This window comes from Styela clava, chromosome 2 (assembly GCF_964204865.1).
Source record: "Styela clava chromosome 2, kaStyClav1.hap1.2, whole genome shotgun sequence".
In the NCBI taxonomy this organism is placed as follows: Eukaryota; Metazoa; Chordata; class Ascidiacea; order Stolidobranchia; family Styelidae; genus Styela; species Styela clava.
In genome coordinates, this window is record NC_135251.1 from 19444526 (window position 1) to 19462736 (window position 18211).

Sequence of the window (18211 nt, forward strand, 5' to 3'; positions counted from 1 at the left end):
GATTTCCTCTCAGAGTTCTTGAGCCAATCAATGCGTGCTTCGCATGATGCTTTTTAAACCGAAACGGACTCATTTTTAGTCATATCACAACACATTATCCCGCTAATCCACTAATATATATATAGAGAGAATAAACTCACCGAGTTCGGGGTTCAAGGCCATGCAGATAATGGGTACTTGAGATGTCTCGAGATTTTGGTCAGTTGGGTGTGAGCAGTGCCGTGGTAAACTTTATATATATTTCACAAATATAGGATAATGTTCGACTCGGGCACACCCTTCGAACGAGAATATTTGAGAAAAAAAAAATTTGGCATAACTCAAAATATTCAGTTAACGATAGATATGAGGACGTCCAATATATGACAAACTGACATCAATTGCCAATATATCAGCATTGCAAAATATCGATATATTGCTACTGTTCCTTCTAATCGAAACAAACCAGGACAAATATTATTGAATGACGAGGGTCCGTGTTGAGTAGTGGTTTTTGACGTAGAAAAAGTACGAAACCACTGAATTGCAGAAGCTCTGGGAGTTTTATCTGACATATCTATCGCAGTAGTCTGTTAAATCAACAGCTGACTCATTTCAAAAAAATATTTAACAATAATCCATTTTGTAGCATCGACTACAATATATTTGTACGAAATGTTAGCATGCCCATTTTATGAAAATTCAAGCCTTTTAATTTAAGCACTGTCAAATTAGTCGCTTTATGATTTGGATCGTCCATCTTTACTGTAACGTAACAAGTGACTTATTCCGCCGCGCTTTGCGATCTTCTAGAATTTTCCTTGCCACGAAGTAGACGCTTACGGAGGATGCTGTGCGACTATAAGATTTATTGTTGATAGGTTTTCCTATGTTGGGATTAGACCTACGCCATACACTACGAGATTATAGTTAGAATATTATTGGACACGTAGCGGACCTATGGATCGTTTTGTTAATATATGTTGTTGTTGTTGTTGTTGTTGTTGTTGTTCTTTGACACAGAATTTTATCGTTATTAAAACATCGCTTTTCTCTTCGATTACTGGACCAATTGCTTTGAAATTTTCAGTGGTTAAAGATGGGATTTCTCCCTAGAAGGCTATTACTTTTAGTTATTTCTGAATTTTGTATGGATTCTATGAGATATGATATTTCATCCAAAATTTTTCTGTAATATTTCCATTCATGAAAACATGGTTTTTAGTCCGCGTGATGACTAGCTGTCCTTTTTGATCCAGCAAATTCTTTCTACGCGAAATTTGGAAATTTTTTTGACGATACTAGTAGTGGTAAGTTACAGTACCGCATATGATTATCGGGCAATTTATCTTTTATTCCTGGTAATGAAGAAGTAAATTGGATCACTTAGTATTTTAATTCACGTTGAAATTGAATGGAAAAGAATAGATCATTGTCACAAGACATGGAAAGGCTATGACAGGCTCTGTACCGTTATTTGTACGCCGATTCAGGGGCTGGTAAGTTAAAGCATATGAGTTTGAGACTTTTTTGTGGAAAATGGTTGACTGCGGTACCTGATCTGGTAATACCGAAGTTACTCGGATCACGTGATATTTCAATTGATGTTGAAACTGAATTAGGAAGAATTTATTATTGTCACAAGACCTAAAAAAGCTATGACAGTTCCTGTATCGTTACGGTACTCCGATATGGGTACTGGTAAGTTACCGCATATGATTTTCGTGGAATTGCTTTGCGTGTCCATATATTTGAGCATTGCTCTCTTGTTAGGTTCATTCATATATTGGCCGGATAAGTTTTGATGATATGTCTGTGTTTTAATGTCTCGATATATTGCTTATTGTTTTAATTTGTATTGTAGCATACTTGTCGCTGTTCTTTGGGTCATTGTCAAAAACAGTCAATTCATTACTAACATTAAGACTGTACACTAAAGTCAACACTGACATCAACACTAGTTGTATTTAAGCCCGCATTTCATAACTTCATTCAATGCATCTACATCTATTGAGCTGTGAATATGATGAAATTTTTTGCAACGCAATTGTACGCTCCTTGAGATTGCAGTGTGCTGCCCTTTTAGGCATTAGTTGGATTGCTACAGTGTTCAGATTGTAGTGCTGTCAGTTGTTGGTGCATGGATTGAAGACATTCATTTAGGGACTCAGAAGACAGGACAAGACTTCAGTTACCTTGTAACTCGGAGTCGTAGTGGGAGAAATTACCCTACGTGTACTTATCCCACATAAATCTTAAATTACAGATTAGGTCGAATCTCGCTCATAATAAAATTGTCTTTCTTTACTCACAGAATACATATGCGGTATACATCGAACTGTGTCTAGTTCGATGGACTTGGCCAATAACCTTTGGGGAAGATGAGCCTGCAGGCTTGGTTAATTTTATTTACCTCTATAATAAGAAGCAATATCACCAGTTTCCATCCCTTCGTACTCATCACGGATACCGTACATTGCAGTCTGTCGGGCAGAACACTTTGGGCAGGTGATGTGCAGGCCGCATATTGGTCGACGTGGCAAAGACACCATAGGCCATGTGCAAAGACTTTCATTGCGTCGGCATCAATTTAAAGTAAATTGACTGCGATTAGATAGCCATAATCAAAACATAACTACTCCCCAATATTACAGAACTCATAGTCAAAAACTGGCTTTTATATTATTAAATGTAGTGCATAAAATAATTAATGAAAATTCGTGAATGCTTTTTATCACCACTTGTTGATTCAGGCCGCAATGTTCATATGGAAAAAAAAACATAAAAGCATAAAACATTGGCACAGTAAAGACATTTTAAGGTGCTAACATAAAACGTTCTTTATATAAATAATTGCAATAATCCACCAATTAAAGCAAATGAGAATTAAATATTCATTGCGAAAGCAAGTTAATAATACTTATGCATCTCCTCAGCCGAACAAAAGACTTGATAGCAGCATACGAATAAAAATTCAATAAATTGATTACCTTGTGCCATTGTTGTTTAAAAATAGGTCTGACGCACATTGTCACCAACAAACAGAATAGCGCTGCTGATTTTTATTGCTATTGACAACATCTAGATACATTTTGTAATAGCCTACGTTAAATTTTAAAATAAGTAACGAATCTCAACGCTCTGTCATAGTCTTAAAAATACGTGACGAAATTACCGTATACCCGTTCTCGAACGTGAGAGTCCCAATGCTCAAATCGTACCTCACGTAGTTGCACGTGTTAATCATTCTCTGTCTTTCTGTTTATTCAAATGCTCAACAAAATAAACAAAACAACATAAAAATAATAAGAAGAAGTATCTCAAATAATGAAAATAATGGCACTATAAACTTTTGCTTTGTGAACGATAAAATATTAATAATTAATAATCGCCATTCGTTTTGATTAGGACACTTTTTTAATTGTAATTAAAATTTGACTCTGAATTCCCTATTATGTTTGGATGGGCTAAGAACGTGTTTGTATTAAACATAATTAACGTAAGAAGCATTCGTGTAAGAATTACAGCCATAAAAACAATATATACAGTCTCATAATTTTGTCTCATTAATAAACGAACTGACTTTTTGAATAAGTAAATTATCTCATGAGTGATTCAATAAATCAATCCACTCTCGTAATTACAATATATCTGAAATATTTGTCAATTGTTGAAAGAAAAATAAATTTATAATATGAATATGCTGGATATGCTGTTTGTAACCTTGGAACTTTGTTGTAATAAAGAGTAAAAAATGGTAAAATTACAATAACAACAAAAAATACAACAAAATTGAATAAACTTCATTATACATGAGCTAAAGTAAAGCAAGACATAAAATCTCTATTGTAAGCTAAAATCTGGATTCAGATAACCCTACTACGCCACAAAATGACAGAAACCATTAGTCAAAAACTGGCAAGCAAGAGGCACACAAGATCAGATGCTTGTTCAGGTTTCAAGAATTCCGCATATGACAAATATAAAGTAACTTTTATTAATTTTATACAAAATCATTGGTTCAAACTTTTTTTTACAATTATCCCAATTTCGGTCACTTAATCAAATCTTACGGAATATGGTATATTGCTAATTGTATGTAAATTTTAAATATCCAATGTTTGATGGAGGCAATTTATCACCTTATTACATTCAAAATCACAAATATAAGGAACGTTTATATTTATTATTTCATTTTGATTTTGCGAATTGTTCTTCGACTTCCATTCACAAACATCATCTCTGCCTGTACTATTTTAAAGTAAGTAATATAGAAAAAAAATATAACGCAGTATTCTACTTTCAAAAATGATTCTAGTTCGTAAGACTAATCTTGCATAAACATTTACAACAAAATATCGTTTATTCGATTAAAAAAATGAGCAACTCACAAAACTTGAAGTAAATATATCACATTTATCTATATTAAAATGTTTTTCAAAATAACGCATGTTGAAAAACGTTTGGAAAATAATTTGATATCATTCTCGTATGTATCGTGACATTTTTAAGTTACGTAAATTCGATTATATCAATCAAATTTTACAAAAACAATTTTAAAGTTTAAATTTTATTTTGTCATTTGAGGCAGGCATGTTATATATGGACGATAGGAGATCATTAGAATGTTATCGTACCGTGGATTAACATCGTATTATGTGTGTTTAACAGTATCGGACAGTTTATTCTTTATCGCAAAAGATTCTTCTGTAAGTATTATTTCGATTTATTCTTTAGATATTAAAATTGTCTTTAGTTAATGTTATTAAAAAGAAAGGAGGCCAGTGTTCGGTCACGATGCTAATTACATGAATAATTTATGAAGCGAAACATGATGTAAATGAATGTGAAGCACTCTACCGTGCTAAGCTGAAATCGAGAAATACTCTCAAATGAAAATGTGTTGTTATTTACTATTCGTACATCTTTTGATACACCTTTTTATCCAAAGATTGGTATATGCAGCAGTGGGATGAGTTTAAACCGACCAAGTTCTTTTCCTAAAGAAATACAATCTTTATCGCCCTCTCGAGCTTATACCGTCCATTACCCAACTATAGGACTCTTTAGTGGGCAGACAAGCCACAATGCAAGTTTCATCTTGTATTTTCACAATATCTAAAAAAAATTAGGTTAATTTTGATTTGTGGTCTTGGAGATGAAATGGGGTATTGGTGCAAATTCTGTATAGTATATATATATTCTTTAACCACTGAAAATTTGAAAGCAATTGGTCTAGAAGTTAAAGCGGAACGCGGAACGATAAGAAGAAAAAAACAAGAGGAACGAGAACAAGAGCAACATAAAAACAAAACGATCCATAGGTCCACTTTCTGTCCAATAATGTTTATAAAGCATTATTTTCTTTTTCATATACTGCCAAATATTAATCGGTGTACAACATGTTATATACAACCAGAACAGTGTTCGTTAACCACTGCTACCTTCACCAATACATTATATAGCCTATTTTTATTTTATTGAGAAGGGAAACCGTAGCTTTCTTTTTACTGTTACATAGTCAAAAACAAATTTAATATATTCATCAGTTTTATTAGATTTATTTTGCTCACCCTTTACTAAAGTTGGGTGATCTCGTCGTTGTTATTGCCAATGGGTTGAACATTTGGCAATGCAACATATAATGCTCGGTTCAAGTCATGTTGCTCATTCTTTTTCCAATATATTACTCGACTTCCCTGAAAAATAGAAACAAAATTTAATCACAAGTTAGCTAAGGTGTCAGTTTTTAAATACTTTGAGTACTCCCGTAGTATTTGTACCAGGTTAGGGTTAGGTCATAGTTTAATTCCGATATTCCTTATTTTAGTTCTGTTACAAATTCGGGGACTGTCTGTGTTATTCAAGTAATTATCCTCAAGTCCACAGGGTTCAGACCCTTTGCAAAACTTGATGTAAATAAAGCCGAACAAAATTAGTTACCTCCATATTGATACACATACTTCTGGAGCGCCATAATTTATTATAACAGATAAATCGCTTTAATTCAAGGTTTCGAACTCGAGTTTTTCCTCATATGCAGGCATGATATGAAGTTAATGACACGTCAGTGTTATCGTGTTCACGTTGACGACCCAATAATTATAACACAAATACCTGCTTTTTCATGAATCTCATCAGGGTTATCGAAATATTATGTCCATTTTTTGCTTGTCTTTTTATTTCATTTTTTATTTCTTTTTTGCAGATAAACACAAGTTTCAAATCTTTCTGCACGTTTTGATTTAACCCCTGCAATTAAAAATTTATAATATTAGTTCAAGTAATGGGCGGCGGATCTGTCAACTTTAAGCTAGTTTAAATTTCATTTGAACGACATTCAATAGAATAGCAGTAGTATGTTGAAGTCTGTAATCGACTTCCGAATAAGGATTTTAAATTTTGACGGTTTGGTAAATCAGCCTATAGTTGAATCACCATATCACCATAAAGTTCAATGAAGAAATTGATCTGTGCTATTTTCAGTACCACGTTGAATAAATGATACACGGGCAAGTTGATATTATGTGAAAAGTCAAGTCAAGTTTATTTTTTCTAACCAGTTAAAAAGTCAGTTTTACACAAAATACAAGAAAAAAAGGAATCACACATTTCACCTAGGGAAAGGAAACCGCGAGGAACCAAAGTTGGTTATCGAGCCGCGACACCCAAGGATCTAATATCTAATTAAAAATATCGGTGAGTTTTACTTTCGTAACTACTGTTTTTGTCGACGAGAGTATAGTTTTTATTCTGTATAAAAAAGCAATCAGCAAATGTATTTGTGGATAAGAAAATTGTCATCTAAGCAGATCTACAACATATGTACAGACACACACAGGTATCAGGATATATGATGCCATTGTTAGCATGTCAAAAACTAAATGGCTGAAATTTCAAATGTAAATACAGAAATATTAGATGACAAATATTAAAGACAAATTTCTTAGCGCAAAAAGAAATAATGAAATAAGCAATCATAGTATCGATTGGGCAAAATATAACTGATCGTATAACACTGGTAATGAAGATTCAACATATAATAATAATGAAAATACTGGAATACAATGATAAGACACATCATTTCTAAGAGCCATGCATGTTAGACACTTTATCAAGAATGAGGTGCTTAGGTTTTTCAAATGGTCACAGAAAAACAGTTTAACAAGATCTATGCAATTGCTACTTTTCGAACTGTAAGTCCATTTGTAATGGTGGTTGGGAACAAGGGATATGATATAGAAAAAATCCTATGCTAGGATATATATTGCGACAATAGGTGTTTTTTCAACATTGCTTTGAAGAGTCGGGTGGGCATGCTTTTTAATTCACTTGGCAAGTCTTGTTTCAAATTGGCAAATAATTCACTTGGCATATATTTCAAATAGGCGATACTGGTCTGAAAAATGTTTGTATTTTACTCACCTCATAAACCTTAAATATTTCGATTTCGTTTTGCTCGATCATCTGTGATGTCACAATAACAACCAATCTCAAACATCTCTCAAGAACAGATTTGTAATGCTCGGCGACAGGTGCTGAATAACATTTTATAGTTTAATTAGGTACACTGTTGTACACAGTACAACCAAATTATTTGTGATAGATGGTGTCGTTGGTGTTTTATCCACTATACGACATACGAAATATAGACTCACCCCCAGCGTCTTCAGGTTCAACGTTCGGATCATATATATTATTATATCTAGACGTATGCAAATATGTTTTCACGTCTCCGACTATGTTATCGCTTCCGATATACGCACTCGGTTCATAGACCAGATAAGCGACGAAGTATCCACCTGGACGTAATAAAATATTATTGGTGTTAAGTCGGATATAAACAAGTGAGTATGCATTACTATTTCGTTTTACCCAAGACCGTAAAGTATATATAAAAACACACACGAATTAATAATATGGACAGTAAAATAATTCAATCTGCAAGTATACGGCAGAATTTACCATGGAGGGATGGATAATAACATGGATCATTCGCTAATAGCGCTTTTTTGCTTTTGTTGTGGTGGTATTATTTTGACAATCTTACGGGGGCATGTTGCAGAAAATGTCACATTCCGGGTTTGTTGGCCAGAATTTATCAAGTATGCAATTTATCAAGTATTTTACATTTTGGTCACATTTATAATTTCAATAGAAAATTTATAAAACCTAATATCAAATAAATCACTTATATAAACGTTGAAAATCACCTTCAATAGCCACAGGCGAACTGAAGTATTTCTTCAACAGATATTGAACTTCTATCCGGTATACATGGATGAATACTATTACAATAATTGCGAGCAAGACCAGAGCTGCAAAAAGAAGAAAAACAGTGTGAACAAGGTTGTAGGTAATGGCATTCTTTGTTTAGTTTAGTGGTTCTTTTATGATTATTATGATCTGAGGTCCCCTTCCAATAAGTCTCAACACTTCTTGGTCTTGAATAAGAATACCTAACATTTGCTTCCACTGCGTTTTCACCAATTAATTTATTTGCAACCTAATAACAAAAAAAGTCAACAGAAGGCCAAGTTTGAGAACCCTGTTTTAGATTTACATATCAATATTTATTTGTTGATCATGAATGAATATCATTTTACATGAAGATAGGAAATTGTCCTAATAACGGGAATCCCCGCATGTGTGTTTCTGAATTACGTGTCTTTCATAAATATTGTGAAAAACAAGCTGATAAATTACCTCCCATTACACTTAAAGCCACCGTCAAATAGTTATGTGTGTTGATTTCCTCTTCGACGACCAGAGTAAAGTTTTTTGTGACGGTGCCGGCAGTTGTACTTAGAGAGCATTGATATATTGAACCATTGTCTGTCTTGTTTAAATTGCTGAATTTAATAAAAAATAGGTATGAAAGGAAATTAAAATTGTAAATTAGAAGAGCGGTGCATTTCGATGGATAAATAGTGGTTTGTACAAGAGATTCGTTTTAGTCTCATTCGCTCTGCTTGATACGATAATAATATTTACAACAGGTGAAGAACATAAATCGATCATGAAACAAATCAAGGTCTATCACATGGTGAGACGAATTGGGTAAAATGACTCTCTCCCCGATTTTTGGTGTCTCAAAAATGTTGTGTCTATCTTGCCCCACGTGTCACACTTGTTCTCCGTTTCCCACTTGTGCCACGTGTTCCGCTTTTCCCGTATGCCACCCTAACTGTCCCACGTGTCCTTATCTCACGTATCCGACGTATCACACTTGTTCCACTTGTATTACTCGCACAATATGCACCGATGATACTCGTATTACAAATTAAACGCATGCATATATTATTGCATTTGTACTGCTTGTCATCATTCTTTCTATGTGTGTGTCCCATTTACACCGTATGTATCGGCGATAAAAGTGGTATCGGTATATCTATAAAGTATCGCCATTCTAAGAACGATTTTTATAAATAGTAATTACAATACTTTAATCAGGTATAGCTCGCCTATACGCGAATTTTCTCAACTTTGGACAAGTAAGGCCATGTGGAGCAAGTTGGACACGTAAAGCAAGTGGGATACGTGGGATAAAGATAACAGGCGTGGGAAACCACATTTTCAAGCCACCTATTTTATATACATGAGTGTCGTGACGAGAAATGGTCACATAATTTATGAATACCCTGATATAAGCTTATTCAAACTAAATTCACCAACATGCGAGGATAAATTGCTTTAATAATGAATAGTAGCTAGCGAACGCGAACAAAGTGAAAGTTACGGCTTAGTCACCTGAACATTTATTTCATAATAAATATTGAAATGAGTGGATCATGAATCTTGACAAACATTGTGGTACATATATAGTCGAGACAAAATTTCAGAAACGGAAAAAAACTGAAAAAAGTCCTATTTAAATGTAAAACTCACATATATTAAAACAGAGGTGGAAGCAAAGCTGTGTAGATCTTATCTAGTCTACTGTACGGTGGACCAAAAAATTTTCTACACTCGCGTATCATGAGAGAGGTCGCAGAAAAGGCGTTCGGAAAAAAATTCGTGTTTAAAAATATTAATATTCTACTTTTAACTTTGAAAACCTGAGAAACAGTGACACTTTCAGCTATATAACATTACTTTGTTACAAAAATTTACGTACTGTATTGTGTAGGTTGCTGTAAAGTTATCATCTAGTCCGTGATTTGAGATTTGCTCTATTTCTTCTGCAATCAGACGTTCGCAGTAATTCTTGTTTTCATGGAGTTGCCTTAATAAAATGTTATACAAGTCAGCGTTAGAAGGGAAATCGTAGATGAAGAAATAGGACTAAATTTGGCTACATCATCTCTAAATCTTTAGGAAAACGTTCCGTTGCTTACCAGAGAGTATTCGTGGTGTAGTTATAAAGATGTCGATAACCATCTCTTTCTAATATAGTAATTACTTGTTTTAAAAAGTCAGACATGAGTTAGCTCAAACAGTTGAAAAATCAGAAGTTTGGACGTTGGTATTTTACTATATTTTAATAAACAAACTTACGATTTACATTTGTTTGTTGACGATGGTGCTGGTATGCCCAAAAATAATAAACACTTAATTGCCCTTTCCCATTCTCCCACCAAATTGTATCTGTAAAAATAATCAGAAATAATTTCAAATGCATCTTCAGCATATCGCGAGCATTTTTTACAGGTGTATTGAGACACAATGAAGTCGAAGCTACTGTTGATTTTGTGCTAGCCTGTATAATGTATATGGGTAAACGTTTTTGAATACTGGCAATTATATCTGCAAGGCTAAATAGCACAATTGCTGAAAAAAGGAAGGCTCAAAAAAGGGGGAAAAAATTAGAGTTAAACATTTTGCGATGTTTGACTTTGAAAGCGTGTAACTAATAGAATATATAAATATGGTGACTCTGGCTTTTATGCTAAATTAGTTATTGATCACAAGACAGAGAGATGCAGGCAAATGTATCTTTTTAAGAATGCATTTATAAAACAATAACACCGTTTCGACATCAATAACGCCTGAGATGGTGTCATAAATTGTTGCGGACGTTGCCACAAAATAGTTTGATAGTCAATGATTTTGTGAATATAATTTTTATGAACTAATTTATAGTTTCTCTTTGAACAAACTTCTCAAAAAATGTCTATATACATTTTCAAATAGGTTGGTTGTGAGCAGAAATGGTGATATATTGTCTTAGTGAATCGTAATGTAACGTAAAAATAACGTAACGTAAAAACGTAGACATGGCTCGACAACAAGCTACAGAAATAAACCGAATACAAAATTATTCAAATTTGTTTTTACTGCCAAATTTTTGGGCTTTTCAAATAATCTTTGGTATAAAGTTTAATACTTTAACGTGAATACTCATTTTTTAAAACTATCATTCTAATAGCTTACTCTATTCTTTTGAACGTAACTTTCTGACTGAGAGACCCCGCTTCAGTACCAGTATGACCGATGCATGTGAAGGTAACGCTGTCTCCTGGTTCGACTTTGTAAACTTCTTGTGTAGGTGTGATACTGGGGTTGTTAGCATATACAAACGGTTCTAAAAAAACATGAATTTATTTCATTTTTGGTGCAGCCAAATTGGCGCAAAAAAAATCATCATTATAGTGCAGTGCAATTGGAAAACATCAAGCAAATTTGTGCGTGTCCAATGGTCCGGAATCTTCGGGACCGATCTTCTAAACCTTTTGCGATATAACATTGCATCCGGTTAACAATTTTTTTTTTACTGTAATGAGTCTAACAGTAAACAGTCTTGCGGTATTATAAAATTCAGAACACCTGTTATCATCACAGTGACAAAGATGACTTACGTTTTAAACAAACTTTGTACACATTTCTTGCCAATTCAAATCCGTTTCGCCTTAATGCACATCTGTATTTTCCTGGTGATGTACTGAATGATAGATTGAGTAACTAAAAAAAATTAATAATTGCATTTTCATGAATTTGTCATTGTATTTTCTTAGATTCATACTTAGTTTTGAGCTGTGTCTTTATTTTGTCTTATTTTCATCAATGACATCCCTAGTCATTAATATAACCTAGTAAAATATATGAGATATAAATATCTCATAGTATCTGGGGAATTCGGCTAAAGTTAAATATATAGAATCAGAATAGAAAAAGATGCAATTTGATGGCTGGTTGAAGCTTTCCTGTGGTAAAATTTCTTTGATCGCTCCAGAAGCCAAACGAACAAAATAAATGTGATTTACCTTTAAAGAAGCAAACAACAACTCGTTTTCGTTCTCGTTCTCGTCATATTTCATTGGTAAGTACTGAAAGTTTGGATCATCTCTAGATATTTCATCACACCCGTGGTACCAAACAGTTTCAATGGATTGGTATTGTGTTTTGTTCATGCTCATGTCGCTATCGCCTGATAAAAAATGTTATGTGTCAGAAGTGGGATAATATAAGCCATTCATTTATTATTTCGATGGGGACACTTTGGTGAATAAGACATACTACATACGTCATGGGATGAAAAGAATAAAAAAAACTCAATAAAACGTTAGTCCGAACTGTTTTTCTTCTTTCAGATCTTTAATACGGTATGAATTATCAAAATTCAAGAAGGCGCATGTATACAGCTACCAAGATAAAGCAAAATGAAAGGAATGTTTTAAGTAACGAAGGTCTTTTCAAATTTAATCGACTTTTGGAGTTTCTTCCTATCTAATATTTTTAAATGCTTTATAAAATATATAACGCTTACCAAAACATGCTAAATCGTCCTTATCCTGACTTCCTACTGTAAAATGAATGATTTCCGGAACAGTTTCCAATTCAGTGGCACAATTGTGACCAACAGGTTCCTTTAGAATAATTTTGAAACCACTCGACAATTGTCCTCCGTCTGTTCCCCATGTCTGTAAATAATTTTTTAAATGACCAATGCGAGCAAATAATCGAATATTTGCGCCACAAGGGGATGTATACTTTTTTTTATTTCGAACCGTTTAATTATTGATAATTGTATACTACGCGATATGCCATGACAAAACTCCTATGGCACTTTACTATGCGGTCCGATGTAAATGGTGGCATATTCTCCATACCAGGCAGTTTGTTATGCCTGTTCTTTTTTTTAAATTATTCTTTTCTAAAACCTTGTAATACCGATCACTAAGAATACACGAAATATTAATTTAAAATATTTGCTCACTCTCATTTCTTTGAATATAAAATTTTTTTCAATCTTGATTGAATTCTAAAATCGTTAAATCAAGGTTGAAGTCACTTACAGCAGATACGTGAATTTCAGATTTATCCCAACTTTCATCAGCATCAATAAAGATACCCTCTGTAGAACGTTTTGACCATATGATAGTTTTGTTAAAAATTGTGATAGAGTTTTTCTTTATGATGCACTGAAAACAAAAGGTTATCAATTTTAACACAAATTGCGCCCGGCACTTCATCCATCGGTTTGGTCAACATATAAGTAAATAATTTTAGAGTACCCAAGTGTGGTTCTGGTAAGACGCCAGATGGTCATGATTTGCGGTATAGAAATTATTCCACTGAATACATATATCTATAAACTGATATCAATAAGGCAGCATCCGCTTAAAATTCCCATTCATTTATTATTTCAATAGCGCCATATTGTCCAAGTCATTGCACACTTGGCATGAAAATTGACTGGTATTTTTTGTCGACTGTTTGTTATAGTTTATATTGAAAAATGTCGTCAAAGATTTCATTATGCTGGTCATTTAGCAGATGTTTTATAAATATATAATTTATATACAGTCACTCATTCTTTTGCAATAAGAAAAGACCATACAAAGTTTGTCTTCAGCTTCACAAAACGTCAATAACAACCACCTATTATATACAAAGGAGTTTGTATAATTCGCAATTCCTGGTAATATTTTGTCGCACAAGTGGATAGGGTTTAGTCTATCTACTTTCTAATTCTACTTATGGAATATCAACACCGGTGGCTGTTGAATGATTGGCCATCAACACCGAGTAAAAATGGCCATCTTTACCATGCAAAATTCTTAAAAGTTTAGAAGCCATATATCTCAATTCTACAATATTAAAATAGTTGAGACTATTTCTAATTTTCATTAAACGTAGATTTCAGAAAATACGGAAGCTAACTATTCAATTATCCCTCATGTAGGAGTAACATTGTTTATCGTAAAGATGAATACCTGAACGTCGTCATTCTCATTTGGATAAATGGCGTCATTCTCATCTGGCGGAAAGTCAGGATTTTCATTCTCGTCAAAAACGTTATCATCCATTCCATCAAACTGAAACAGAGCAATACATGAAGTATAAAAGTTGGCAATATTCAGGAATAAGAAATTTGAGACGTCACTTGAGAGCAATATAAACGACAGCGACCGGACAACGAATTTAAACAAAAATCTCTTTTTTGCTAAATTCTACTGGTGAAACATGGATTATTTCATCCTCTTTTAGGTTTTGTGAATTCGTTTTTAAAATGCCCGGGCCCGAACTAAAAGTTAATCAAGAGAGTTACCTCCTCATTCGAGTCCTCCATGTAGCTGACATCCATACCTATTGGTGCAGGGTGCCCTCCATCAAAGTCCGGTAGCCCGCTATCCCCAAAATAGTCCGACTCCGCACAGCTAATCCCAACTGGGAAACCGCTATAGATTACTTTTTCTGAATACAAGAAAACATTACAATAGCCTACAATCTGGCGGATATGAAAAGAAAAAAAAACATTCGTCGAACAAGCCAGACAGGCTATAGGTAGGTTTCAACACAAATCAGACTGGCAAACAAACAACAACATCCATAACAAACTGAAACTGCGTGCGCTGTTAAAAGAGTGAATAGCTAGAGGTTTTCAAAATCAAAACTAAAAGCCTGATACATAATCTGTTATTGTAAAAACTTGGTTGGGGTCATTTCAGCATAGAAACAACCAAAATTATTTTAAGCATGTGGGGATAATTACACCTAAATGCTGAGTAGAACTTCGAGTTCCTTGATATAATTAAAAAATAAATGCAATGATAGCATACGCTGAGGACGTATTAGGTTTGTTACATTCATGAAACATAGTGTTAACACTATTATAGAGACTAATAATACTAAAAATGCGATGTTCCTGTATGCTTCTAAAAATTGAAAACGTTTGCTTCTTATTTAAGTATTGTGTTGATTCAAGCCTAATAGGCAATCTATTGGTAAAAGAAAACGTAAAGGGAATACACAGTTTTCATATTAGTATATATATCCAGAATTTTCATAAAATGCAATGCACAGAACGACTTACGTCTCGTAGGGTTATCCGAGATGTCTCCAATCATAATCTGTGTCTCCACTGAATTTAAAAAGCAAAGAATTCCAATGTAAATAAAATATATCTCCATCTCGCACTGTATTGCGTTTGGTCTTATTAGTGAATTTGAGCTATATTTGCTGTTAACAACAGTAAATAAAAATACGTTTGAATGATATAGATTGTAGAGTATACTTGAGGCAAAGTTTTGGAAGTTACGGCGTAATACAATCAGTTATTTGGGTATAAGTGAGGCTTAATTAAACACAAAGACGTAAACTTTCTACCATTGAGAGAATCTTCCTGCACGACCAACTGATTTCAGACATGAGTATGAGAGGAGAATGTGTTTCAATTAAAGATATTGAGAATTGATGTATGAGTCTATACTAGAGTCTAATTAATTGAACTACAATATTTAAAAACTGTTAGTACACTTCAAAAACTTATTTTATTGAAAGAGATATATTCTAATCATACATGACTACAACATTTTTTTCGAAACAAAATAATTTTGCAAACGCAAATTGAAACGCGGTATATTTAATCTGTCTTAAGCTAGTCCTGTTCGTTCCGCTAGCTTTAAATCTTATTGCACTTAAAACTTCTTACGAGCACATACTCAATGTAATAAATCGTTGTACCTCAATACTCGCTATAACTCAAATACCACTGTTTTGTTTTCAATTCACATCCCAACGTATAGGCGCTCAAATGTTTACTGTACGAGATCACAAAAAGTACAACGAAATAGATTTTGTAAGCATAGATTCACACAAAGCCTTCTATTGTTTGCCTTTTGGAATTTCACTATTTAATTTTCGCGACGGAAAGGTACTTTCTCATTTGATGCTTAAACGATTTGTATTGCATTTATAAAGAATTCAATTATTAGACGCGCCCCCATAAGCTCCCGATTCTAACATGACTCTAAACAAGAAATGACTTCATATAATACTTTTCACCGAGAAGCTATCTATACCTAGTTACAATTTCTCTTCCGAAAATAGTCGAATTCACGGTGTAAATCGTTAATTTGATCCCAACAACACAATTTTTTTAAAAATAATATTGGATTACAATTTCTGTCTGGGCCCAAGTCGATAGCTCAAACCTATGGTGTCAATGTAACAGGTTACAGATATGAGGGATCATTTAGAATACTACAAAAATTGTTGGAACCTCTACATTTATAAACAAAAATATATGAGTTATCCATAAATAGATAGGTATGAATTTATTCTGGAAACTAATGAGAAAAAATGTCCAAATCTTGTATTGTTTAATTAAATTTAATATATATACATCAGAAATGCGGAAATATTTGCTTGTATATTCCCAATATTGAGGCTTCAATATAGAATTTGCCTCCAATTTTACATACTGACTAGTGGAACCAATATCATTGTCTAAACGGCTAAGGCATGCACTTTAATGAAATTTGATATAAGTTCAAAACCAAAAAAAGTGCCGTTAAATGCATCCAGCTGCTAGTTCAAAATACATTCATGGCCGTGAATCAAAATAAATTACACAATTTGCCACGATGTCGGAATTCAGTGTTTTCGAGTTACAGATGGACTCTACACAGAGATAATATCATAGATTTGGATACCGCCTGACTTGCTCAAAACCTTTGCAAAACAATTACTGCTTATGGTTGTGGATGTATGTCGGGGAAATCAGCTGGTAACTCTTTCCGAAGCACAACAGATTTGACTTAACACCATACATAATTCAAAGCAACAATAGTTTGATCCCCTTTCAAATAAATTCAGAAAGATGATACGCAAATTAAACAATTACGTAACATTATCTCGAAGTTTATAGTTTTCCAAAAGTATAATCTTTAACAATATAGATTTTTACGAACAAATAATATAGCTGTAATAATGTAGGGTGAGGAGTAATGATCCTTTATTTGCCAATGTTACCAGATGGTATTCGATATAAAAGAGGGGAAATTTTGCATATTATTTTTATTGTTCTATTGTTTTGTACTATTGAAAGGTTTGCAAACTTCCCGGAGCCGTTTTCAAACAATATCGACTGTATTGAAAATGCGAGATCCCATTTATAAATTCTGACTGCTATTACAAAAATACACAATTTTTTCATCCTTACATGAAGCCTCGTCATATTATGGTATTTCTAGATCGGATTCCCATCTTGATATAATCCAGACCCATTTCAAATTGAGTTTGCAAATTGTAGACAGACATTCAAAGATGAACATCGATGAGTATTTCTTACATCACAAGCCTGGCATTCTCGTCGTTCGATTGATTATTTAGTTATAACTTAAATGCAAATAATGGAAGACGTTTCTCAAATCACGCAACAAGGGCAACCAGTTCAAGCATACGGCACGGCAGATTTTTACTTAGTTTCAGTTTTTTTTTTCTAAGATTAAAAGGGGCCGGGACACACAAGCTCATTGTTCCACTGGGAAATGTGCTGTGGCACTATAGACTGAATATGTTTCTTTCAAACCTCTTTAACTTGTTACCATAGCTGCCTTCCCAGAGACTTTCTAATAGCAAATTTGTAAAACACTCCGTAATCGTTATAGAAATAAATCAACAATATTATATCAAAAATTTGTACAAATAAATTATTATATTTGAAAGTAGTATTTTTAAAAATAAAATAAAACAATACTTCCAAACAATTTTTGTGAACATTCCGAATTGTCGCTGTAAAGAAATTTTGTCGCTGTAAAGAAGAATTTTTTTTGAAATACGTATCATGCACCAACGAAATTACTACTTCTATTGTGGGAAACTGTGGTATATACATCACGTCACAAGTAAGTACTCTTCGAATTTCTGATATAAATGGACCTTGACATGAACTGGAAACCAGATTTCAATGTTAAGCTTTCGTGTGGAGCTGAGAGTAATCATACAACGAGACACCTCCACGATTGGCAAGTATTTAATATTCGTATATATTTGATTCATTCGATAA

General features: G+C 33.5%; 1 protein-coding gene across 1 annotated transcript; it reads right to left on the reverse strand.

Moving 5' to 3' along the window:
* Positions 1-2669: 2669 nt before the first annotated feature.
* Positions 2670-17496, reverse strand: LOC120335861 (uncharacterized). The gene is made up of 18 exons (XM_039403480.2): positions 17366-17496; positions 15236-15381; positions 14471-14616; positions 14136-14237; positions 13215-13340; positions 12686-12839; positions 12183-12346; positions 11778-11880; positions 11353-11503; positions 10477-10566; positions 10097-10204; positions 8686-8831; positions 8193-8297; positions 7638-7781; positions 7405-7517; positions 6097-6231; positions 5553-5678; positions 2670-5097 (listed from the first exon to the last, which is right to left on the reverse strand). The coding sequence occupies exons 2-17, from the start codon at positions 15330-15332 to the stop codon at positions 5559-5561; spliced, it is 2004 nt and encodes a 667-aa protein (XP_039259414.2). The 5' UTR covers positions 15333-15381; positions 17366-17496; the 3' UTR covers positions 2670-5097; positions 5553-5558.
* Positions 17497-18211: the final 715 nt, after the last annotated feature.